Source organism: Leucoraja erinacea, chromosome 35 (assembly GCF_028641065.1).
Source record: "Leucoraja erinacea ecotype New England chromosome 35, Leri_hhj_1, whole genome shotgun sequence".
Lineage (NCBI taxonomy): Eukaryota > Metazoa > Chordata > Chondrichthyes > Rajiformes > Rajidae > Leucoraja > Leucoraja erinaceus.
The window spans coordinates 13,192,905-13,218,026 of record NC_073411.1 but is presented as its reverse complement, the minus strand read 5'-3'; the positions used below and the strand labels follow the sequence as shown (position 1 = coordinate 13,218,026).

The 25,122-nt window shown below is 46.5% G+C and overlaps 1 protein-coding gene across 2 annotated transcripts; it reads right to left on the bottom strand.

Moving 5' to 3' along the window:
- Positions 1-1,169: 1,169 nt before the first annotated feature.
- LOC129713358 (serine/threonine-protein phosphatase 2B catalytic subunit gamma isoform-like) lies at positions 1,170-25,122 on the bottom strand. Of its 2 annotated transcripts, none has more exons than XM_055662355.1 (14): positions 24,973-25,122; positions 19,623-19,820; positions 18,867-18,991; positions 16,509-16,620; positions 14,808-14,953; positions 13,581-13,720; positions 11,806-11,883; positions 10,682-10,776; positions 10,387-10,512; positions 9,520-9,585; positions 8,062-8,143; positions 7,819-7,916; positions 7,142-7,174; positions 1,170-3,763 (listed from the first exon to the last, which is right to left on the bottom strand). In XM_055662355.1, exons 1-14 carry the CDS (start codon positions 25,112-25,114, stop codon positions 3,420-3,422), a joined length of 1,785 nt encoding a protein of 594 aa, XP_055518330.1. In that variant the 5' UTR covers positions 25,115-25,122; the 3' UTR covers positions 1,170-3,419. The 2 variants fall into 2 exon arrangements, with proteins under 2 accessions (XP_055518330.1, XP_055518331.1); XM_055662356.1 differs by having other exon boundaries at positions 8,062-8,140.

The following is a 25,122-nucleotide window of genomic DNA, read 5'->3' as shown; positions in this document are numbered from 1 at the left end:
CAGCATCTATGGAGCGAAGGAATAGGTGACGTTTCGGGTCGAGACCCGAAACGTCACCTATTCCTTTGCTCCATAGATGCTGCCTCACCCGCTGAGTTTCTCCAGCATTTTTGTCTAGTTTAGAAATACTTATATACACTTCAACATAGTTTAGTTTCAATTTAGTTTAGAGATACAGCACCAGCAATCCCTACACACTAAACACTATCCGACACATACCAGTGACAATTTACAATTTTACCAAGCCAAATTTACCTACAAATTTACCTGTGCATCTTTAGAGTGTAGGAAGAAACCTTAGAACCTGGAGAAAAGCCACGCAGATCACGGGGAGAACCTTCAAACTCGATATATACATACAGATTAATTTGGATAGTCCAAGGGTCTCCTATGAGGTAGATGATGGGTCAGAGCCGGTCTCTAGTTTGTGATAGTTCGAGTCTGACGAAGGGTTTCGGCCCAAAACGTTGCCTATTTCCTTCGCTCCATAGATGCTGCCTCACCCGCTGAGTTTCTCCAGCATTTTCTCCAGCATGATAGGATGGTTCAGTTACCTGACAACAGCTGGGAAGAAACTGACCCCTGAATCTGGAGGTGTGCGTTTTCACACTTCTGTACCTCTTGCCAAACGGGAGAGGGGAGAAGAGAGAGTGTCTGGGGTGAGACTCGTCCTTGATTATGTTAGTGGCCTTATGTACTGGAGGAGTAACCCAAAGAAGCCAAGTTTACATCCGTCAACGTGTCTGAGAAATAGAACAGTTTGAAAAATCTGGTGACGGGACAAGTGAGTTTAAAGTTGCTGTAAAATCCCACCGGGTTCACTAATAATATCCTTGAGGAAAGATAATGTGTGATCCCAGTCCACCTGCATCTTGTTGCCAACAGCAGCCTCAACCCCCTGCTGTATCAGACTCAGGGTAGGATTATGAACATGAATCTCAAGTCCTGAGAATGAATGTAATGGGTCAGAAGGAGGAAGGGCCTCAAGTTAATGAACAGAGTGGAATGAAACTGAGGATACCTGGTGACAGAAGCGTGTCCATAGCTCCACCTCGTTTGGGAGGACAGGTGTCTACCACCTAAGCTGCTTGCACACGGATCCTGATCTGGCAGCGTTTCATAGACCGCAGGTTCAGTTTTGAAGAACTGGAAAACATACTCGGAGAATGTTCTGATTAAACCAAACATATTTTTAATGCACATTTTGTTACAAGAAAAATCTTATTGCTGTGCTAAATTAGAAACGGTTCCAGATTTTTAGTACTTACAAAAAAAAAAACAAGTTAATGAAACACTTTTTAAACAACAGTATTTATGCAGCGTTGCTCTCCAGAGGGGGGTCGACATTTCAACCCCAAGAACGACTGCTGCACATTTAAAAATTCTGCAAACAGTAGAACTCTTCCTTTTAAAAAAAACAGCAGAAATAGATCACGTTCTTGATGAATTGGAAGCCAAGAGTTTGAGATTGGTTCAGGTTCCCTGAAGGGTCCCACCGCACCAGTGTGAATTATTCCTGAGGAGATTCCAAATTTCAGCCTAAGATTATGAACTGATCAGTCCCTATGAGTGTTTAAACCCGCACATTAAATTAGACCTTGAAGCCCATCTTAGACATCGTTTTAGGGAGTAGGGTGGAAGTGGAAGATGTTTTAAGTGAATTTAGCCATTAATTTAATCTTGGTAGTGGCAGTGAACAGTAGTCAGTAGTCATTATTTGGGGGGGGGGGGGGGGGGGGGGGACTCTAAGGCTGGGCCAAGAGCTGCACTTGAATGATGTCTTTGTGCATTTGCTATGACAGGGAGAACAGAAGAAGTTCACAGCTCTGTTTGGTATCAATTTATGACCTCCTTATCTCAACAGCAAGCAAACGGTGGCTTTAGAAACAGGTTAATGATTGGAATAGTTGCTGGGTCTTGGGTCAGATGAACTGCAGCAGGACTGGGCACGATGTAAACACAGCTTTGTCAGCGTAAGTCAAGGGATGCCGCGATGCAACTTTGCATAATTAAATACAAAAAAAGTGAAAGCAGTTAATGGCCATCGCTTCACTGCCAGGCAGCAAGGATGGGATCTTTAAACAGGTATTAATCAGCTCACTGACAGTCACCTCAATGAAGGAATACACCGATACCACCACATTGACTAACATGCTCGTCAGCTGTAACAGTGCTGCTAAAGTTGCACAGACTGAGCACAAGAGCAACCACCTGTCAGGTGAAATCAGCACACCTCCCTGGCTGCTACTGCTCAGGTGGGAGACTGAGAGCACCGTTCCCCCTTTGCAGATGAGCTCGAGATCAAACCAGACCACCGAGAGAGCAAGATGTAAAACTAACATGTCAACCTAGTTCACTGGCGCATCTCCCTCCAGAGGCCCTGTCCACCCCTCTCTGTTGTAAAGCTAAACATAAGCTGATAATATGAGAGATACATTAATAAAAAGCTACACAGCCCAACCCTTGAAATAATAAGGGCACAATGAGTATTTCAATTCCCTTTGCTGACAGAGACCTTTAAGCACCAGAACTTGCTCTTTCTTCTCCCAGATAGTCCCCTGAGTCTGGTGCTCTCATGTGAACAGGCAATGGATTCACTCACTCCGTAATGAAGGATCAAGAGTGGAGGACCGTGCAAGTATATTTAAAAAAAATATTGTTCATTAAAAATCCGAGTGAAACAAAAGCCTGGCATGAACTTCTGGTCCACTCTCTGGGCTTCTAACACTTCAGCTAAAAATCTCATGGATTCACAGCCTGGGATCATGTAACCTTGTGATTGGGTTGTGAACAAACAGGACGGCTGAGGTATTCAAATACTGAAAGAGTGGCGGTGTAATGGAGAAATGGACAGGCTCATGAGTGACAATAAGTTCCTTAATCCAGGTGAATTCACAGATGTGGGGGTTCGTGAAGGAAACACTGATTGCTCCATATGGGTAGAAGATAATGGCACCACAGGATTGCCAAAAGGGTGTTTGCAATGGGGACTACGTGAGGATTTCATTCCTGCCACTACCAACTCTTCTATCCTGAGGATTTAGTCCAAGGAGAGCAATTATCAAGGTACCGCTGTGGAAGGTGTGGATGAAAAGTAGGTGGGGAGGCCAAAGGAACCATTCAAGATGACATCCAAACCAATCCTCACCCCCAACCCCCTGGAGATAGCGATCGGGAAGTTGTAAGTAATGACCCAGGATCTTCCGGTAACTTAATGAGGTCCATGGATCTCCCACTCCGACAGAGGTCTTCTTCTGACGTCCCGCACAAACTTGGCATCATTCGCTGTTGATTGCTGGAACCAAAGGGCTGGTCAGTGGTTTGCATTCCAAGACACTCCCATCTTGCAAACAGTTACAATAAATAAATAGGCCCTTGTTGCACCTGTGAGATGGGGTGAGCAGTTAATGTGCCAATTATCATTTGCCTTTCCCCTTGTCAGACTTGAGAGGTGGCATATCACGTGTCTTGTGTTCGGTGGCCTGAACTTGCTGTCTGCGGGAGGTCACGGTCGTAGGTCGTTCTGACGCCTGGTCGGAAGAAGTATCTGTGTGGGTTGACTTTGGCGGGCTGGCTGAGGACTGGCTGCCCTGCTTCTGCATCCGAGACTGAATCCAAGACTGACTTGTGGTCTGCGAATGACCCTGGGGTGTTGCCAGACCCGTAGTCTTCTCTTTCGTTGTCTTGCGTGGTGGCATCCTTTCATTAACACGGTCCAAACCTCTGGCCTGTTCAAAGCTGATAGCCGAGATAGGACCTTTTCCTTGGAAACAGACACAGAGATAAAGCAAAATGTAAGGCACCAACCAGCCTGTTAATCGCATTCCCAACACTGTAACGGAAAGGTTTCTGATTATCATAGAGCATAGAACAGCACAGGTCAGGAACAGGCCCTCAGCCCACAATGTCTGTGTTGAACATGATGCCAAGACCAACTCTTATGATCGACATCCCTTCATTTCCTGCACATCCATATGCCTACAGTATACGCCACTCCGGTTAGCACACAACAAAAGCTTTTTGCTGAACCTCGGTACACATGACAATAAACTAAACTCATAACTGTGTAAATCCTTTCAGGCCTAATTATTAAAGAAAATTAACACATTCTGTAAGAGAAATCACAACCAAAAAATAATCTGGTATCTACATCCTTGCAGCTGGACAAAACCCTGGTTACACCTCATCTAAAGTAATTGTGCAAATTGCAAAGCACTGCTTCCTGGGTTGGAGGGAGACATAGAGTCATCTTTCGGCCCAACTTGTCCACACTAAACAACATGCCCCATCTACACTAGTCGCACGTGCGTGCGTTTTGCCCGTATCCCTGCCAGCCTTCCCTATCCATGTAACTGTCCAAATGTATCTTAAACGTTGTAATAATACCTGCCTCAACTACCTCCTCTGCTGCCGGTTCCATATACCCACCACGCTTTGTATAAAAAAATTGCTCCTCAGCTTCCTAATACATCTTTCTCCCCTCACCTTAACCCTACGTCCTCCAGTTTGTGATTTCCCCCAATCAGGTTAAGAGACGAAGATGGACACAAAATGCTGGAGTAACTCAGCGGGACAGGCAGCATCTCTGGATAGAAGGAATGGGTGATATTTTGGTCTGAAGAAGGGTCTCGACCCGAAACGTCACCCATTCCTTCTCTCTAGAGATGCTGCCTGGCCCACTGTGTTACTCCAGCATTTTGTGTCTTATCTTTGGTGTAAACCAGCATCTGCAATTCCTTCCTACACATCAGGGTAAGATACTACGCATTTACTCTATCTAACCCCTTCATGATCCGGTTCACCTCTATACTCTCATCCTCTGTGCTCCAAGAAATAAAACCTTAGTTGGAGAGGAGTATAGACTCATCAAATAATACTGAGGCAGGAAGACTTCATTAGAAGTGTTTAAGAAGGAACTGCAGATGCTGGAAAATTGAAGGTAGACAAAAGTGCTGGAGAAACTCAGCGGGTGCAGCAGCATCTATGGAGCGAAGGAAATAGGCAACGTTTCAGGCCAAAACCCTTCGTCAGACTTCATTGGAAGAACAGATTACAGTGCTTTGTATATAGAACTTTAAGGAGTGGAGGTATAATTGGTTCAAAGGTTTGAGGTTAATCTATTTCCTTTATTACCTACAGAAATAGGATGCCTATTTCTCTTAGAGCCAGATCACTGAGAGGCAATGTCAGGAAGAACTTCTCCACACTACTTGGAATAAAAACAGGACTCTCTCTCCCATAAACTTCAGAACTGAGATTGATTCATTTGTTACTGATCAGAAAAGCTGAGCACACAAGTTACATCACTTATTGTTCAAAGACAGACACAACGTGCTGGTGTAGCTCAGCGGGTCAGGCAGCATTTGTGGGTAAAAGCAATACCTGACGTTTCGGGTCGAGAGCCTTCTTCAGACTCCAGTCAGTCTGTAGAAGGAACCTGACCCGAATCATCACCTATCCATGTTCTCCAGAGATGCTGCCTGGCCCGCTGAGTTACTCCAGCATTTTTGGTGTAAACCATTATCTGCAGTTCCTTTCTACACATCGCTTACACTGTATATCAGTCTTGATCTAAGTGAATGATGGAACAAGCTCAAAGGTCTTTGTGAATTGAGGAACAAAGGTGAAGGCATGACTGTGCTCTCAGGCTTAGACAGTGGGGTTATTCATAATGACAGTGCATTGTTTACAGCTGCAGTCTATCTAGGCCTTGCGTGCAGACTCCAGCTCTGCAGGTAACACGCTTCCAATGCTAAACACATCCGGGATACCTTATCTGCTCCTCACCTTTTGTCAACATCTGATACATTGCAGGTCACTAGCTAACACTTTTGCCTCTCACGAGCCAAGGTTTTAAGTCTTACTCGAATTTTGAGAACGTTTCTGCATTTCTACTCCGACCATTAAAGGTGTGTTTCGATATTCCAGTTCTCCCAAAATAAATGCTAACATTGCATTTGGCCTCCTTACTATGGATTCAACTTGCAAATTAACTCTTTGGGAATCCTGCACCAGCATTCGCAAGTCCCCTTGCACCTCCGATTCCTGGACCCTTTCCCCATTTCGAATATATTCTATGTCTTTATTCCTACCACCAGAATACATGACAGCAAACTTTGCTACACTCTTTCTATCTGCCACTTCTTTGCCTACTTCCCCAACCTGTCCAAGTCCTTCTGCATAGTCCCTGCTTTCTCTACACTACTCTCCACTAAGATAGCTGAGCAACACTGATGTAATTCAATACTCTGCCCTGACCAAAGACAGCAATGTGCTTTTAAAAATCCACCACTGTTCAAAAATTAAATGCAGTTGATAATGTTCTATCAAGAGGTGAGATGGGGTTGAGATGGGAGGGGTTGATAATGTTGAACAGAACAAAAAGAGGATAGGCACAAAAAGCTGGGATAACTCAGCGGGACAGGCAGCATCTCTGGAGAGAACGAATGGGTGACGTTTCGGGTCGAGACCCTTCTTCAGACAAGTCAGACTCCCGAAACGTCACCTATTCCTTCTCTCCAGAAATGCTGCTTGTCCCGTTGAGTTACTCCAGCTTATTGTGTCTATCTTTGGTTTAAACCAACATCTGCAGTTCCTTCTTACACAGAACAAAAACAGGGTTGTGATCTGAAGGGTTAATAACACTCCAGACTCTCACAGCAAGAGGGGGTTTCTATCCATCAGTTGATATTCTCACCTTTGCACACCATGTAAACATTCATAACCTGGGCTCATGCTACTGCAGTTCCAAATCATTGCATAGCCTCAAGATCAGGGCAACAAATATCAGCTCACACAGCCTGAGAAGTGAGGAGGTAAAAGAGAACTTCCCTAATAGCTTGCAACAGTTTTCCTGTTGTCACCTTCGAACTTGGCAAAGTTCAAATGGAACAGAGAATTGGAGCTTCTGCAGCCAAAAAAAAAGCAGGAATTGGACTCAAATGATGCCAAAAGATTAACCCACTTCACTAAGGGCGAGGAAACAAATTCTGTCGTTCAGAAGCCAAAGAATACACACACACAAATCTTCATGCACTGATTAGCTGAATGAGTTGGTGGCAGGTTTGGGTCCAAAATAAAGGGACAAAAACACAGTGTTACAGCATGAGTCACACACAATTCCCAACATGCATATACATACCCTTAGAGGGGGTAGTGGTTGCATCAGTTAAAGCTTCAGGGTGAATCCCAGCATGGAATGGGAGAGAGAGGAAAGCAGAGTCATCATTAAATATTATCATTGAATAAACATTATGTATGGGGGCCAAGAAGGAGACGGCAATGGGTGGACAGGGAAGAGGGCAGAGGGCAGAGACAATGAGGAGTGCAAGGTTGCAGGGGAGAGGCGAGGGGCGGGCGGCTGACAATAGACAATAGGTGCAGGAGGAGGCCATTCGGCCCTTCCAGCCAGCACCGCCATTCAATGTGATCATGGCTGATCATCCCCAATCAGTACCCGATACACAATCAGGTGGGGAGGAGCAGTGCCAGGGGAAAGGGCAGGAGGGGGGCTATGGCACCAGGGACGTGTGGGAGGGGATGAGGGCACCAGGGATGAGCAAGAGGGGAAGAGCGGCACTAAAGGCGGGTGGGCGGGAGGGGATGAGGGCACCAGGGGCGAGGGGAGGGGTGGGGCAGCACCGGAAGCGAGGGAAGGGCAGGGGCGCACCGGGGGGGGAGATAGGAAGGGGGCACCAGGGACGAGGGAGCAGAGCAGAGGGCGGACTGGCCAGAGCACAGGAGATGCAGTGCTGAGGGCTTTGATGTTGGGGGTCCAGTGTACAGGGGCTCTGCTGGGCATGTTTGAACGCTCCTAACCTTGCTCCAGGCCTGGTCTCCCTCCTGTCAGGGCACCGAGCGGCAGGTTGCCGGATGGCGTCAAGCCTTTCAACGTCAGCACATTTTCATGTTCCTCTCTATGAAGACCACAAAACAAGAAGCGGTCAAGATGTGGCACACCATATTCCTCAACCCTATCGCAACATCCAACCTTATCTAGAGCCACCTTTACAATCCCACCACGGAGCGGTGAACTGCACCAACACGCTGACACTAGAATACCTGAGCACTGCGAAGACCCTGGCCATCTTGCCGATTGCACGGATCTTATTCTTGATCACTTCCTTGCGATCATGTTGAGCTGCTGAGGAATGAAACATGAATTAGGAACAGAAAGAGCACCATCCACATTTCAAAGCAGTGCACAGCAAAGGAAAAAAGGGGCAACTGCACCCGGCCACTTCCTAGGTGGGTGTGATCATTACTGGCACTGTACAGTTTTGTATAAACTTGGAGAGCGGTGCAGGGGCAGAGATAACCTAAGTCCAGCTGAAACTTTATCACTACAATGGGTTAGAACATAGAACAGGAAAACACAGCACCCCACAATGTCCATGCCAAAAATGATGCCAAGTTGAACTCATCTCGTCTGCCTGCATGTACTCTATTGCCCTCCCTGACCTGCATGTTCACGTGCCTATTTAAAAGCCTTTCAAATGTCCTTCTCGATTCTGCCTCCACCACCACCCTTGGCTCGTACCAGCCACCCACCTCTCTGTGTGCAAACAAACGTTTGCCTGCGTATCTCCTTTAAACTTTGTTCCTCTCACCTTAAAGTTCTGACATTTATTTCCTTGGTCCTTGACATTCCTCCACCCTGTTGAAAAAGGTTCTGACTGTCTACCCTATCTGTGCCTCTCATAATTTTATATAATCTATCCTGTCTCCGATCAGTCTCTGACTTTCCAGATAAAAACAATCCATGTTTGTCCAATCTCTTCTAATACCCTCTAATCCAGGCAGCATTCTTGTAAACGCCATCTGCCTCCATTTAGATCTTGTAATGGGGCCACCAGAACAACACACAATGATCCAAATGTGGCCTAACCAAAGTCCTATAAAGCTGCAACTAACTCTTATACTCAATGCCCTGACCAATGAAGGCAAGCATGCCACTCTATCTACTTGTGATTTAACTTTCAGAGAGCTACGGACTTAAAGCCCAAGATCCCTCTACACGTCAATGCTGTTGTGTCTTGTAATTAACTGTATATTTTCCCCATACATTTTAAACCTCCCAAAGTGCCACACCTCACACCAGCTCGGATTAAACTCCATCTGCCATTTCTCCACCCATCACTAAGTTGTCAGCTCCTGCCTCACCCCTCATCCTTAGCTCTTTACACTGGACAGGTATCCCCCCCCCCTTGACACGCACAGTCCTAATGCAGGATCTCAACCTGAATCGCGGTCTTTACACTGGCTACTTCCTCTTTACATTCGCAACCCAAATTGTCGACTACCCCTCTGCCCTCACAGATGCTGTCTGACCTGCAGAGTTCCTGCAGCTGCTTGTTTTATGCTCCAGATTCCAGCATCTGCAGTCTCTAGTGTCTTCATCTTTCCAGATGCTCGCCGGTGCTGCCTGCAAATCATTTCTCCCCTCCCTCTTTGCTCTGAAATTTGGCCATGTCTAAAATGGTTCACGTACTTCTAGCATTAGTGTAAAACTGCACTCACCATCATCCTCATCCAAGAGCTCGTCATCGGAGCAGACGTTGAGGATACTAACCAACATGTCTGTAACTGTAAAAGAAAGCAGAGTAGTTCCACATAGTGCCAGCCACACAGCCCGCACTCACTGAATGAAGCCTTACTCACAATGTCTACAGCCAAAGCACATCAGGTGTGTGTTACAATATCACACTCAGTGTAACAACTGGATCACGTCACCCAGCCCAACCAAAGTGCAAAACTCCCAGTATGAAGAAGGTTCCCAGCCCGAAACATCGTTTGTCCATTCCTTCCACAGATGCTGCCTGACCTGCTGAGTTCTTCCAGCACTTGGTATTTTGTACAACACTTCCAATACTTTCACACGCAACATCTCCCCCTGCCTCCACCGAGAAAATGACCCAACTCCAATGCCCTTGTTCTGGATTTAGTTTAGAGATACAGCGCGGAAACAGGACCTTCGGCCCACCGAGTCCACACCGATTCCCGCACATTAACTATCCGACACACACTGGGGACAATTCATACATACACCACGCCAACTAACCTACATACCTGTATGTGTCTGGAGTGTGGGAGGAAACGGAAGATCTCGGAGAAAACCCACACAGTCATGGGGAGAACTGCGTGAAGACAGCACCCGTAGTCGGGATCGAACCCGGGTCTCTGGTGCTGCCAGGCAGCAACTACCGCTGTGCCATCGTGGCCGCCCACTGGAGCACGCCTCTTCCTAATTTTACCTCCTTCCCTCATTGCAATCCCACGCTTGCCCCATCTCCCTCACTCTCACCCTTCCATGGACTTTGGCCTGCCCTCTGACCTATTTCTCCAAGTAGGAAAAGGAACCAAATTATTTATAAACGCATCACTTGCCTTTCTCACCAACAAATGGCAGAGACCAGGAGAAGACATCCATGAAGTTTGGCAGCCAGTAGGGGTGTGGGGAGCAGTTAAACTGCCTAATATTCATCACATTATTTTCATATTTCAATACAGCAGCTATGGAGAGAGATGGAAAATGCCGGTCAATACTTCTGTGTAGTTGGCACTGGCACATCATCCCTTACTATCTTGTACACACAAGCTGATGAGCAGAATCATTGTCTGACTGTGGCAATACGAGGATGAATGAATGATTCAAGCTCTTGTTTTAAAAGATGAACCTCACCTTTGTTATTATAGACATCCAGATAATTTGGTGCAGAAAATATCGTTATTAACGATGGGAAGCCAGTCGCCTGGTTTTTCCTATACATTCGATATCTGTGGATATGGGAATCATAAGTTAATAATGTACAATCATTTCAAATAACCAAAAGCAGGGAACAGAGGGGGGTTGAGGGCTAACCCCTGGTTGGGGAATAGGCATCTCCACCAAAGTGAAGGGGGAGAAGCCTTCAATACTGGAGCAAGAGGTAAATTAACTCTGGAACAAGAGCAAGCGCGGAGTGGAAAACTACTGGATTGAGTGGGGAACAAGACCCCCTGCCGGAGTCTGGGAAATAGACTCCTGATTTTCAGCAAGTGAAGAGTGGGCTCCTGAATCGGAGTGATCAGGGAACAGGTCTGGGAGTACAAACTATGGAGTGCTTTATAAAGTTAGGCTTCGAGCCAGCACCGCCATTCAATGTGATCATGGCTGATTATCCACAATCAGTACCCCATTCCTGCCTTCCCGCCATATCCCCTGACTCTGCTATTATAGGAATCACAGCACACTTAAAAATGCCATAGGCAGCAATGAGTTGGCCGAGATCATTTACAGGCCAAATATCTGGTAGGCCAACAAATAGAAGAACCTTATTTGAAGTTGAATGTTACTATTGTATCATTTATATTCATTGCGTAGGCAGTGGAGCTAAAGATTAAAGCCCCATACAAAAGATGGAACTCAGAACAATGCAGTTGAGTTCTCTTGGTAAACCTCTCTGACACTGAAGGTTCTGTAATGAGTGCCACTTGCTGGAGATTCTGGGGATAGCAGCAGTTGCCTTTTACCAGTGTACAAGCTTTCATTCTTAATTTGCAGTTATACCAGGTAGAAGTGTGCAGCTCAGTTCTACAGAGGAAGGAGCTGAGAGGGAGAGAGGAGAGAGCTGGGAACCTTATCTGGCCCTCTCCCGACCAATCCTCACTCCCCTGAAGGTTGGCGGGGAGATGAGGCGGCTGCTTCACCTGCCAACCCGATCTTCCCAGCAAAGCTCTGCCTCTCAGCACCATAGACAGCAAAAACAAGCACATAAATAAATAAAGCATTCACTCCCAACTTGATCCGGGGAAATCACAGCTTACCCAGCGTCCTGAGCCTCGTGTGCACGGATTACTGATAACAAGTTGTTGTGTTGCAAAAATTTACAAACTGCGGCATAACTGCAAAGGAGACACAAATACTGTTAGAGCAGGCGAGTGGCTTGTCGTCGAGTAATGACAGGGCCCATGTAAAACATCCCAATCCTTTCAGCACTGACTATAAGCCTGTTTCCATATCTAGTTTCGAGATATAGATGAAGAGAGTTAAGGGGAGAAACAGTGCAAATATTCAACGGGGTAATGGGAAAAGACCAACAAGTCCTCGAGCCTGCTCTTAAATAGATTCATCTAGAGTAGTGTCCAGAAATAGCTATCGATGAAAGGTCAACAATTTACACAGTTGGCTCTTCTCTCTCCATAGATGTTTTCTAATCTGCTGGGTATTTTCTGTTTATATTTCACATTTCTAGCAGTATTTTGTGTTAGGGTTGATAGAGTCAGATAAACCAGATCCATACATGGATAGAACATGGAGGCATATTCTTACAAATTACAGCAGCTTGTTCTTTACAATGGACATCTAGAAGTCTCTCCCCCAAAAGGCTGAACCTGGGAGTGTAGGGAGTCAATAACATTTTCAAAACTAAGATTAAAAAAGATGCTGGTTGGGTAAAAGTATTATAGGTTAAGGAGCTAAGATGAACTGGACAGCGCACACCACCAGAGTCAGGAACAGCCTCTGTTTCAGGCTTCTGAACGATCCTTCTATGATGGTACTGTCCAATTCATCTCTATCCACTGTGGACTTTGTCTATGTGACTGATGTACTGCAATGCTGAGAACTATATTCTGCACTGTGTACCCTCTCCTTTGCTCTATCTGTTGTACTTGAGTTTGACTTCATTGTGTTTATGTATGGTATTATCTGATCTGCTTAGGAAGGAACTGTAGATGCTAGTTTACACCGAAGATAGGCACAAAATGCTGGATTAACTCAGCGGGAGGCAGCATCTGTGGATAGAATGGGTGACGTTTCGGGTCGAGACTCTTCTTCAGACCCTATTTGGACTGGTTGGACAGCATGCAAAAAAAGGTTTCTCATTGAACCTCAGTATACATGACAATAAAGCTATACCATTGAAACTGAATGGTAGAGCAGGCTCGAAGAACTGAAGGCTGGATGATCCAACAATTAATTAAACTGTTTAAAAACTGGGTAGATCAGAGACATACACAAGGGATTTAATCAATAGAGGTGGGTGGAGTAGATGAGAACAATTCTTCCCTGTGGTGGAATCTAGAATAAGTGGGACTATATTTTAGGATGTCGCAGAGCTAGTTAGGAAGGGTCTGAAAGGAGCTGGGTGGAATATTGCAGAAGAAGCACAGAGTGATTGAGTTATAGAGCATGGAAACAGGCCCTTCAGCCCCACTCATCCATGCCAGCCAAGGTGCTTGTCACATTTGCTGGTGTTTGGCCCATATCCCTCTAAACCTTTCCTATCCATGAACCTGTCCAAATGTCATTTAAATTATGTTATAGAACCTGCCTCAACCTCAGGTTCCTATGAAATCTTACCATAAACCTCTGGTTCTCGATGCCCCCACCCTGGGCAAAAACTCTATGCTATCACACTGTATATTCCCCTCATGATCTTATGCATCTCTATACGATCACCCTTCAGCCTCCTGCGCTCCAGATTCAAAAGGCACAAGGCTGGAGGATGACCCAATACTGTCCATGCAGACTAGGACTAGCTGCCCCTATAACTGGGCCAAGCCATCTTTCACATACCCTCAATAGCACATGCACAAACCTAAAGAAGTAGGAGCAGCCTCGTACAGTGTTGTGACTGAAGTGATCTGGAGTCTTCTCGCTGCCATAGTCCTCGGTTGGGTCCGACCACAGCATATCACACATGGGACCAAAGGCTGGTGGCTCTTTAAATCTGTCTAACTAAAAGATGAGATGAAACATTAAAAGAAAATAGACTTACAATTACAGAACGCATTTTGCAATATCAGGACCTTCCCCAAATGTCTTCCCAACCACAAAGCTTTCATTTGATATGTAGCCTCTGATACAGTGTGGCTGCATGCACGCGATCCCGTAAATTGTGCTGGGCTTGTGGATGTTTGAGTGAAGTGGGTGATAGGAAGTGTGGGTACACAAAAAAGCTGGAGAAACTCAGCGGGTGCAGCAGCATCTATGGAGCGAAGGAAATAGGCAACGTTTCGGGCCGAAACCCTTCTTCAGACAGGAAGTGTGGGATGGGGGGAGGGGAGTGCGAGGGATGTGGGGAACTGCGGATAGTTGTTGGGAAGAGAGTAGGGTTGGAGATTGGAACGGGAACAAAGTCTGCAACCGTTACCAGTTAATTCACAAAATGGAGAAGGGAAGTCCCTGCTGATGTGAATCCAAGGGGGAAGGGGAACAAAGAAAGGAAGCAAGCATGAGTCAGAACAGGGCCAAATGAATGCCATGATCACATTGAATGGCGGTGCTGGCCTGAAGGGCTGAATGGCCTACTCCTGCACCTATTGTCTATAATGCAGAGGTTTCTAGTTTGGGTAAAAGGGGAAAGGTTTATTATGTGAGGGTAGTCTAGGACAAACAAGGGGATAAAGGTGGAAGATACTCCATGTGTGGAGGTGTGCAGGCTGGGTGGGCAGCAGATCCCAATGTTTATAAGCTCCAATACAAGAAGGAATGAGGTACAGGAGGGCGCAGGTGGTCCTACAGCACGGCAGCACTCCTCCCCACCCCATTACAACCCGCTCCTGTCCACTCCTCATTGTATTTCCATGCCCTGCTCCATTCTCTCACAGTCCCATCTCCAAACCCACGTTCCACCCTTCTCACTCTGCACCCAAAGTCATCTCCCAGTCCTCCAGTCGTCAGCACAGGTTTACTGAGAAACCAAATAGTGGTTCAAAACCAAGGGAGTGAACTTGCTTCTCCAACGGTGACCTGGTTAACCTGCTTGCCACTGACCTGCTTCTGCTGGGCATCCTGTCCCACCTTCATGAGCACTCGTACTTACTCTCCTAATGTCATCTAGACTGTGGATGTCCGGTGACAGGCCCCCGTGCAAGCAGAGGAACTGATGATTTACGAGGGCAGCCAGAGGCAGGCAGTCAAACGCACCCATGCAGACATTGTAGAGTTGGTCTGAGTACTTGATTCTGCCTACACACAGGAACGACATAAGGAATATTAACACACCACGTACACTACCCCCACAAAGCAGAGACAAACTGCCTGGCAAACTGGCTTAGCACCCCATCACTGACTAAACCTCTAGCTCCCCTACTGCACTTCGTCTCACTTGCTGACACTGCAGTCTCATTGCTGTTGATCACATGGACCGCCCCCATGTCATAGTCCTCAGAGACAACATACAGACGCCCAGATGAGTTTGGCCCTTGATAAATCTTCCTTATCCCTAGGATTATCCCAGGTTGAGCCGCTGATGAAATATAATACGCAACTGTCAATCCAGCCCCAGGAGAATACGTATCATTTGGATATTTTGTGCACTATTTGTAATTTTTTAAAGGAAACTTCCCATTTTACCGAAGAAAGCCCTTCACAAATGGGAGGGTGCTAGAATAATGAGCATCCTTAACACTGGATTCAAATCCTCTATCAACAAGTAAAGTCCTTGTGTGCAGCAGCAGAGATTTCTTAATCTCACTGACTTGTTAGCTATCTTCACTGCAGGAGAGACTCAATATACAGAAGGAAAATTACCAGAATTCCTACAAAGAGGTCACCGGAAACTGGGAATAATTCTGCACATATTTCACATCCCACCATGGACAAAATAATTGATGAGGATCGGAATGGTGGCACCCCACAGTCACTCTGTTTTTGCAGCACGATGTTACATTTCCATGGTGTCAGTCAACGGCTCCAGATCCAAGGTCTGCTACATGTATAGCTTTTCTCATGGCAGGGTATGGGAAAAGAGAGGAATCACTTTTCATGGGGCAGGGAGGGATCCATAAAGGGGAGAGGATGATCACTGAGGAAATGATGAAGGTGGGTCATTATGAAGGGTGAGAGCTATTTTAGTTCAGTTTAGTGTAGAGATGCAGCGCAGATAAGATACAGATAACCTTCGGCCTACTGAGCATACGTCGACCAGCGATCATCCCATACACTAACACTATCCTACAAACACTGGTGACAATTTACAAGGATACCAGGCCAATTAGCCTACAGACCTGTACATCTTTGGAGTGTGGAAGGAAACTGGATATCCCAAAGATATCCAGGATTCCCGGGAGATATCTCAGAGAAAACCCACGCAGGTTTCTCACGGGGAGAATGTACAAATTCCGTAGACTGCACCCGTAGTCAGGATCGAACCTGGGTCTCTGGTGCTGTGAGGCAGCAATTCTACCGCTGCGCCACAGTGCTGCCCTGGTTTAGCGAGAGGATTCGATGAATGTAACTAGAGTTTTGCCACCCAAGGATTGTCACACAGTTTAAAGCACTCTGTCTAGTGTGCAGTCTGCCCCAGAGGAGATGACGGTGTAATATAGGGTTACGTGTAAGAAGAGCTGCAAAGTCACACATTGCAACTCTGGGATAGTGACAGGATGAGTAATGTACCGGGTATTCTTGTCAGCTTGTTTTCTTTCTTGCCCTGGACAAATGGAGCGGCATCCCAAGCTAATCGCTGGATATTCAGGCTCTGGCTAGATAAACGTTCAGTCGGCCGATGAATTATACTCACACTCTTGTTTGAACGTGAAGTACTCAGTGAGGTGTCTGCACTCATGGTTCCCCCGGAGCAGGAACAACGTGGTTGCATGGTGAATCTTCAGGACCCAGAGAAGCAGCACACACTGCAAGAGGAAACATTAACAGAGAACCAGGCAGGAATAGGTGAATATGTAAGCGATTGTGTGGCAGGTAAGAGCAACCAGAGAAATGGATCAACCTATAGTTAGTGAAACAGCGGCAATGTGCGAGAGCTGTATTAACATCAGTAGATGTAAAACCAGTACATGTTGCTGGGGAGTAGGGTTCTGGAGATTACGTGAGCAAGCTTGATTGACCTCTATGTAGTAAGACAAGGTATTGAATGTAGGGCTTACTGAAGGCTGTAATCTCAACATTACAATCAGTGACACAGTGCAATGGGGTAGAGAGGTAACAGAGAGACAGGAGGAGAGAACTGGCACAGCAGCAGTTGCGGTGGTAGTACAGAGCAGTGGGGAAAATGGCTCACTGAGTGATAGTGTGACAGAGCTAATATCAGCAGAAATACATAGTTACTGAATGACAGTAGGATTGAACTGGCATTGCATCATTAAAGACAGTAACTGCTGATTACAGTGGTTAGTGATAGAATGATATTAACATCAACGAGTGAGAGATAAGTTACTGACAGAGTAAGGAACCTGCAAACATTTCCTTTGTGTGCATTTCTTCAATTTCCCTATTAAAGTTACCAATCAATCTGATACCGTACCCTTTTATGCATTAACGGAAGTCATTTTGTTGAGAAACAACGTTTCGGAATGTTCCCATCCAATATCTGAAACCTTGTGAGAAGTTAATGAAGTTATTCCAGTTCCATCACACTGTCATTCAGTAGTAAGCCCTGTACCGGGCCCTAGTGAGACCACACCTGGAGTATTGTGTGCAGTTTTGGTCTCCAAATTTGAGGAAGGACATTCTTGCTATTGAGGGAGTGCAGCGTAGGTTCACCAGGTTAATTCCCGGAATGGCGGGACTGACATATGTTGATAGAATAGAGCAGCTGGCCTTGTATACTCTGGAATCTAGAAGGATGAGTGGGTTTTATTTTAAACATATAAGATTATTAAAAGTTTGGACACACTAGAGGCAGGAAACATGTTCCTGATGTTGGGAAAGTCCAGAACCAGGGGCCACAGTTTAAGAATGGGTAAGCCATTTAGAACGGAGATGAGGAAGAACATTTTCACACAAAGGGTTGTGAATCTGTGGAATTCTCTGCCTCAGAAGGCAGTGGAGGCCAATTCTCTGGATGCTTTCAAGAGAGGGTTAGATAGAGCTCTTAAAGATAGCAGAATCAGGTGATATGGAGAGAAGGCAGGAACGGGGTACTGATTGTGGATGATCAGCCAAGATCACAGTGAATGGCAGTGGTGGCTCGAAGGGCCGAATGGCCTACTCCAGCACCTATTGTCTATTCAATACCCAGTAATATTAACTCCACTGTGGTTAATCAAGCAATCAATACTCCACAACCCTACACCCCAGCAATGGACACAAAGTGCTGGAGTAACTCAGCAGGACAGGCAGCATTTCTGGAGGGAAGGAATGGGTGACGTTTCGGGTCGAGGTCTGAAGAAGGGTCTCGACCCGAAACGACGCCCATTCCTTCTCTCCAGAAATGTTGCCTGTCCCACTGAATTACTCCAGTATTTTGTGTCTATCTTCGGTTAATCTACAGTTCCTTCCCACACCGCAGCAACATATATTACTGATTTAATCTCTACTGATATTAATCTAGCTCCTTTATGTCATTTAGAAATACTCATTACTGTCAACTGCCACCCTGCTAACTCTGAGATCTCTAAATTTAATCAACATGTTGACTGCGGGTTCTGCTTGTAATTTGAAAAAAAATAGAGCTGAAAATGTACAAAAGCTCAGTCATAATCTGAAGCAGAGCAGATAAATTAACATCTGATGTGAAGTCCAGCATCTGAAGTTTGCTCCAAAATTAGTGTCAAGCCTTTCTTTCAATCAGTGTCAGATTTTTGGGTGTTTAATGATCAGCTCTGTCACAGATTGCGTCCAGCCACAGGTCAATTACAAGCACACAGACCGTAATGCAATAAAAAGGGAGCTGCAAATGCTTGTTTATACCAAAGATATACTATAGTAACTCAACGGCATCTCTGGAGAAAATGGAAGGTGACGATTTGGGTCGAGACCCTTCATCAAACTCAATGCAGGACCTTAATGCAGCATGTTTGTGACCTTAAAGCTCTCCCAGAAGAGGCCGAGGAGTGAATGACTGATTGTGGCTCTGAAAAGAATTGTTAATACCTTCCCATTCCCTCTGAACGAACAAAACTCCAGGTCCAGATCTCACCTCAACGCTGAAATAGCCCCGATCCACATAATCGCCAAGGAATAAATACTGTGTGCTGCTGGGCGCTCCACCAATTTCAAACAACTTCATCAAGTCAAAGAACTGACCATGGATGTCACCACAAACTGAAGGGAAGAGAGAGAAGTTAAGTGAGAGTTTGCTCTCCGAAGCACACAAACCACACGGAAGATCGGGGCTGCAGACAGCCTCAGAGGAGTGGAGAAATTGTGTCTGGGAGAAGGAAGAAAAGGATGGAGGGGATTGCAACAGAGAAGCTGGATGGCCATTGGGGACTGGGTTGCTGCAGGATTAAGGTGGCAGGGAGGGTAGTGCGGAACTGAGGGTTTGGGCTGGGGAGGGTTGCGTGGTAAAGAGAATGCGTGGTGCCAGGGAAAGTGGGTGGTCAGTCTAGAGTCACTAGGTGTGTGGTGGCAGGCTGGGTCGAGTGATGGAGACGAGAGGATGGGGTGTGAGCCGAGGGTCTGTGTGGTGAAATGGGGGTGGCTGATGAGATGCAGAGTGACAGGAGAGAAGGCAGGAGCAGCAAAGAGGGAGGGCAGAAGAAGTGAGGTGTGGGTTAGTGCGGCAGCAATGCCTCACGACTTTTGTCCTCTCGTTTTGCCAACCCACATGCCTTGAGGCAAGAGTTGGCAAAGCAAGGGTGGTGAGGTGGGGAGGGGAGGGGTGCAATGAAGGTGAGCCGTGGGATGAGCAGCGGGAATGGTAAACCATTAGCTAGAGGTTGATGTTGCAGACCTGTGACAGGTGCGTCCACCTCAATCAGAGTCCTCTCTTTACGAAATACAGCAGCTCCATCTTCTATAATCTTGATGGCAGCTTCCTCCTCCAGCCGCCCTTCTTTAATGAAATGTGCTTTGAGGATATCGAACCTGGGTTTGCCGTCAAAGTAAATATCCTGCAAGGTCAAGCGGCGAACTGGTGGTAAGGGAACAGCTGGAAGAGAGTTACAACAGACCTTGACCAGTCCACAGTAAGAGATCACACCAGCCCAAGTAACTGAGCAGACAGACAATGTTGCATTTATTAAAAGATTTAGTCAATTTCCCAGGATTGTCAGCACACCCCTCACGATAACCTCTCAGGGTGTCAGGGGTTATGGGGAGAAGGCGGGCGAATGGGGTTAGGTGGGAGAGACAGATCAGCCATGATTGAATTGCGGAGTAGACTTGATGGGCCGAATGGTCTAATTCTGCTCCTATCAGTTATGATAACCAGTGACTTTAGAATGTAGACTAACAGACTTTAAGAAGGAACTGCAAATGCTGGAAAAATCGAAGGTAGACAAAAATGCTGGAGAAACTCAGCTGGTGATGCAGCATCTATGGAGCGAAGGAATAGATGACGTCAACGATTTTTGTCTACCTTTAATGGTAACCAGGTAGTGATTTTAACCGGAGGGGTCCAATGTTAGCCACAATACTGATGAGGTCTGCACTACTTTTCTTCTTGCGTGACATGGGCTCCTCTGTGGAGAGCAGACAACACCTTGCTTTTGCATCCCATCTGAAAGGTAATGTTTTTCATATCAGCACACTTTCAACAGTGCTTTACTCCCATACTAATACTTGTACAGTGCTCCCTCAGTACTATGCTGAAGTGTAGACAAAGAATGTAACATATCAGCCGAGTGGTTGTGGAAAAGGATCGAAAACAGTGAAATGTTTCTGATCCTTCCCTGGAAGATGAAAAGGAATTCAATTGAGATGGCTTCAAATGAAACCTTTCAATTAAAAACTAAAAGTGATCTTCAAGGGCAGGTTTGGTTTGAACACAGCGTTGTTCTGAATGAATGATTCTTTCAATGTGAAGTCTGCTGAGTAAGAGGTGTTCAGTGAGGTAGAGGCAACAGTGAGAAGGGACATGAGGAGCAATGCAACTCTGACAAATTGGTAGAAGATGAAGGGAGGTCCTCCATGCAGGTTTTAGAGAATGAAGAAAGAAGTTAAAAAGGTGCTGGAGTAACTCAGCGGGTCAGGCAGCATCTGTGGAGAACACGGATAGGTGACGTTTCAGAGTGCTGGAGTAACTCAGCGGGTCAGGCAGCATCAGATGGATAGGTAATGTTTTGGGTCGGGAAGGTCCTGACTCAAAATGTAACCTATCAAGTTCACCAGAGAGGCTGCCAGATCTGCTGAGTTACTCCAGCACTTTGTATCTTTTGTTTGTAACCTAGCATCAACAGTTCCTTGTATCTCAATCTCAAGATTATACCTAGTTGTACGTGTTAATAATCACAGAAATAGGAAGATAGAATAAATGACTGGGGAGATGATACGGATATTTTATCCTCTGGTATTTTATTTTATTCTTCACATGTTTAAATTATAATGTTTTGTTTTTAATTGTCTACTGTATATCGTGTTGCTATCCTTGCGGGCAAATTCCTTGTATGTATACATACTTGGCTAATAAAATGTATTCAATTCAATTCAATAAACAGGTTATACCTCGATAGTTGGGTTTAGAAAATAGGTGCAGGAGTAGGCCATTCAGCCCTTCGAGCCAGCACCACCATTCAATACGATCATGGCTGATCATCCAGAATCAGTACCCCATTCCTGCTTTCTCCCCATATCCCTTGATTCCGTTCACCCTAAGAGCTAAATCTAACTCTCTCTTGAATACATCCAGTGAATTGGCCTCCACTGCCATGCTTTTCAAGATGGTTTAAATAAACTTAGACCAGGGATTAAAACCCAAGAAGAATATTAGGAGGGAAAGGAACAAGGCAGAAAAAACAGTTAGAAATGATGTAAACAAAATAAGTACGGTAGCAGTGGAAAAAGGCAATTCTCTGCCCCAGATAGTGGTGTAGACCGCATCATCAGATATATTTAAGGAGGAGATAGATAAATGCTTGAAAGATCGAGGAATTGAGGGATATGGGGAACTAACATATGAGTTGAGGTCAGTAGAGATCAGCAATGGGGGTCTCCTGGTCTATTCCTGCTCCAATTTTCTTGTGATCGTGACCCACTCAGTGTTTAGATAGAGACTTGACGTAGAGATATCAGCCTGGAGGGGAAGCTGACATTGCCACGATAATCAAATCAATTGATTAATAATTTGCAGAAGGGTTGGGATCACTGTTGCTCAATAGTCCATAAGCTCACATGCTGGGTCTGAGGTCTAGATCTTTTAAATGCTGGATTGCCGTCTTCATAATTACATCTGTGTGCTGTGCCCACGACAGGTCATCTGAGATGCTAATTCTCTTCTCCACCAAGAAAAACTGGTACATGGTCTCCTGACTTATGCCACTCTATTCTTTAAGCTGACTTTCTACTGCCATTCTTGTCTCACTGAAGGCAGTGGACTTAAGTCCTGTACAGCTTGGGTCAAATAGCCAAGTGAGCTTATTGCGTCTATCTTCAAGAAAACGGACGCCAATATAATTGTAAAGGAGGAATGGTAGCAAGACAGAAGCAGATACAGTGAGGGGGTGGCAACAAAGCTTCGACCTACTCACAAAGAAAAGGCATCTAGTCCAGCTCAGAAGTAATTGGGGTGGCTATAATTCATGTCTTGTATTTTCTGCAGAGAATTTGAAAGTTGGACATGTCTAATTCTCAGTTCAATACAGGAAGAGAGATAAACTATCTACTGAGAAAGTCTAGAGATCTCAATCACTTAACTAAATTAGTTGCCATTTTGATGGAAACGTTTGAGCACATGCTAACCCATAAAGATTTATTACAGAAAAATAATAAATAGAATGCCTAAGAGAAGCGTCCCAGCCCAAAACATCACCTATCTGTGTTCTTCAGTGATGCTGCCTGACCTGCTGAGTTACTCCAGGGCTTAGGGTCTATCAAAGATTTATTACAGCCTGTTTGGTGGAGAGGTTTGAAATGGAGAGGTTTGAAATACGAACAGAAAAAGTTGTCAATAATAGTGTGGTTTATATTGTGGCTCTGTGACTTCCATGAAGTGTTTGAAAGGACTGCCACTGCACCATCTTGTCAACAATAACATATGCTGTCGGACTAAAGGGAGTGTGAATGTATGTGCATACAACAGTGTAGAAGGCACTTGCAACGGTGAATGGGTGTTTTCTTATAAGACCAGAAGGCTACATTCAATAATATCTTCTGGAATATCAGAACCATTGCCCATAGGTCAAAAATGACATATGATACAATGCCCAGAACTATACGAATAAATAAGGAAGATACAAACGGAGCTGACCAAGCAGTCTGGAAAAATAGCCAGTGGTAAATGAAATAAATTGTGAATAGCTATTTCTGTGCATTGAGATTCTATAAAATACTTTGAGATTCTATAAACAACTCTGCCTCTAATCTGTGTTTCTCTGCAAATTGATACATAATGTGGAAATGAGGACAAGGAGAGTGGAGGAGTAAACTGAGGGAGGAAATTGGAAGGGATGGAGAAGGGAGTGGGAGGATGGGGTAGGGTTGAACAGGAGGTTGATTTAGAGGTGAAGGAGTTGGAAGGGGGAGTGGGTGATGTCAAGTGGAAGGTGTTATATAATGTTTTCAGGGGGCAACATGTCGGAGAGGTTTGTAGGACGTGGTTGTAAGGGCTTATGCAGAGAGGATTGCAGAGAGTGGGAAAAAAGAGGAGGATTCGAGAGGGTGATCAGTGTAAGATGATGCATAGGAATGGTTGTAAGAGATGAAGTAGATAAGGAAGAGTCGTAATGGAATGATGTAGGGGGGATTATGGAGTGGGTCTGATGAGGTGGGTGCTTTAATGTGGAAAGAGTTAACTGGGGTGACGCAGGGTGGGGTGAGGACTCACACAGGGGGTTATGCGGGGAGGTACAAGGGGTTGCAAGAAGGAGATTTGAGGGGAGTGGTTGCTGGGGAGGGATGTGGAGATGAGGGTGTGGAGGGGAGGTGGTTGAGGGTGAGGTTGAGCTGAGGGTGTGTTTGGGAGCAAGTGGTTGAGGGTGCATGGATAGGGATGGTTGAGCTGAGTATTTGGGTAGGGAGAGTCTTTTTTTGAGGGGAGATGGCTGAGGGTAGGTATTAAGGAGTTTATTGAGGGGGGAGATTGCTGAGGGAGTGAGGTGACGGGATGTGAGAGGTGACAGGATGAGTGAGAGATTACTGAGGATGAGGGAGAGAGGGTGGAGGAATACGAAGGACAGTGAGGGAGAGGCGATTGAGGTTGAGGGAGAGGGCGTTGAAGGAGAGGTGATGTAGGATGGGGTTGAGGGTGAGGGGGGTGAGAGGGTTGAGGGGGGTGAGGGAAAAGGGGAGGATGAGGGAGGGAGGGGGGTTAGGGGAAGAGGTGATCAAGGCTGATGGAGAGCTGAGGATGAGGGAGAGGGGGTTGAGGTAGAGGAGGGAGAGGCCGTTGAAGGAGAGATGATGGAGGGTGAGGGAGATGGGGTTGAGGGTTAGGGTGTGTGTGAGGGAGGAGGGTTGAGGGAGGAGGGGGGAGGGTGATTGGGGAGGGAGGGGGGAGAGGATGAGGGGGTTGGGTTGAGGATGAGGGGGGTTGAGGATGAGTGGGTTGAGGATGAGGGGGGTTGAGGATGAGGGGGGTTGGGGATGAGTGGGTTTGATGATGGGGGTTGAGGATGATGGGGGTTGAGGATGATGGGGGTTGAGGATGAGGGGGTTGAGGTAGAGTGAGGAGGTGAGGCCGTGGGTGGGCGAGTGTTGGAGGGGAGTGAGGGGGTGTAGAGGAGGGGGGTAGAGTGAGGGGGGATAGAGGGGTGAGGGTGGGGGTGATGATGGATGAGGATGAGGGGTGAGGCCGTGGGGTGCTGGGTGTGTGGGGAGGACCCCGGGGGCGTGTGTAGGGAGTGAGGGAGTGGGGGGGGGCTAGAGTGAGGGGGGGGTAGAGGGGTGAGGGTGGGGGTGATGAGGATGAGGGGGGGGTGAGGCCGTGGGTGGGCGAGGTTGTGGGAGGGAGTGAGGGGGGTAGAGGAGGGGGGGTAGATGAGTGAGGGGGTGATGGGATGGAGGATGAGGATGAGGGGGTGAGGCCGTGGGGTGCTGGCTGGGTGTGTGGGCGAGTGACCCCGGGGGCGTGGGTAGGGAGTGAGGGAGTGAGGGAGGGGGGTACAGTGTGGGGGGGGGGTGTGGGTGCTCACGCCGGCTGCCAGTACCTTTCATCACCCTCTCGACGGTGGGCAGGGGAGCGCTCCTCGCCTCCGAAGCCGCCGCCATGTCTTGGTGAACGGGCAGCCAGGCTCCGCCCCTCGCGCCGCGCGACGCCCGCCGGGAGTTGTAGTCCAACCGCCGCCTCATCCCCACCC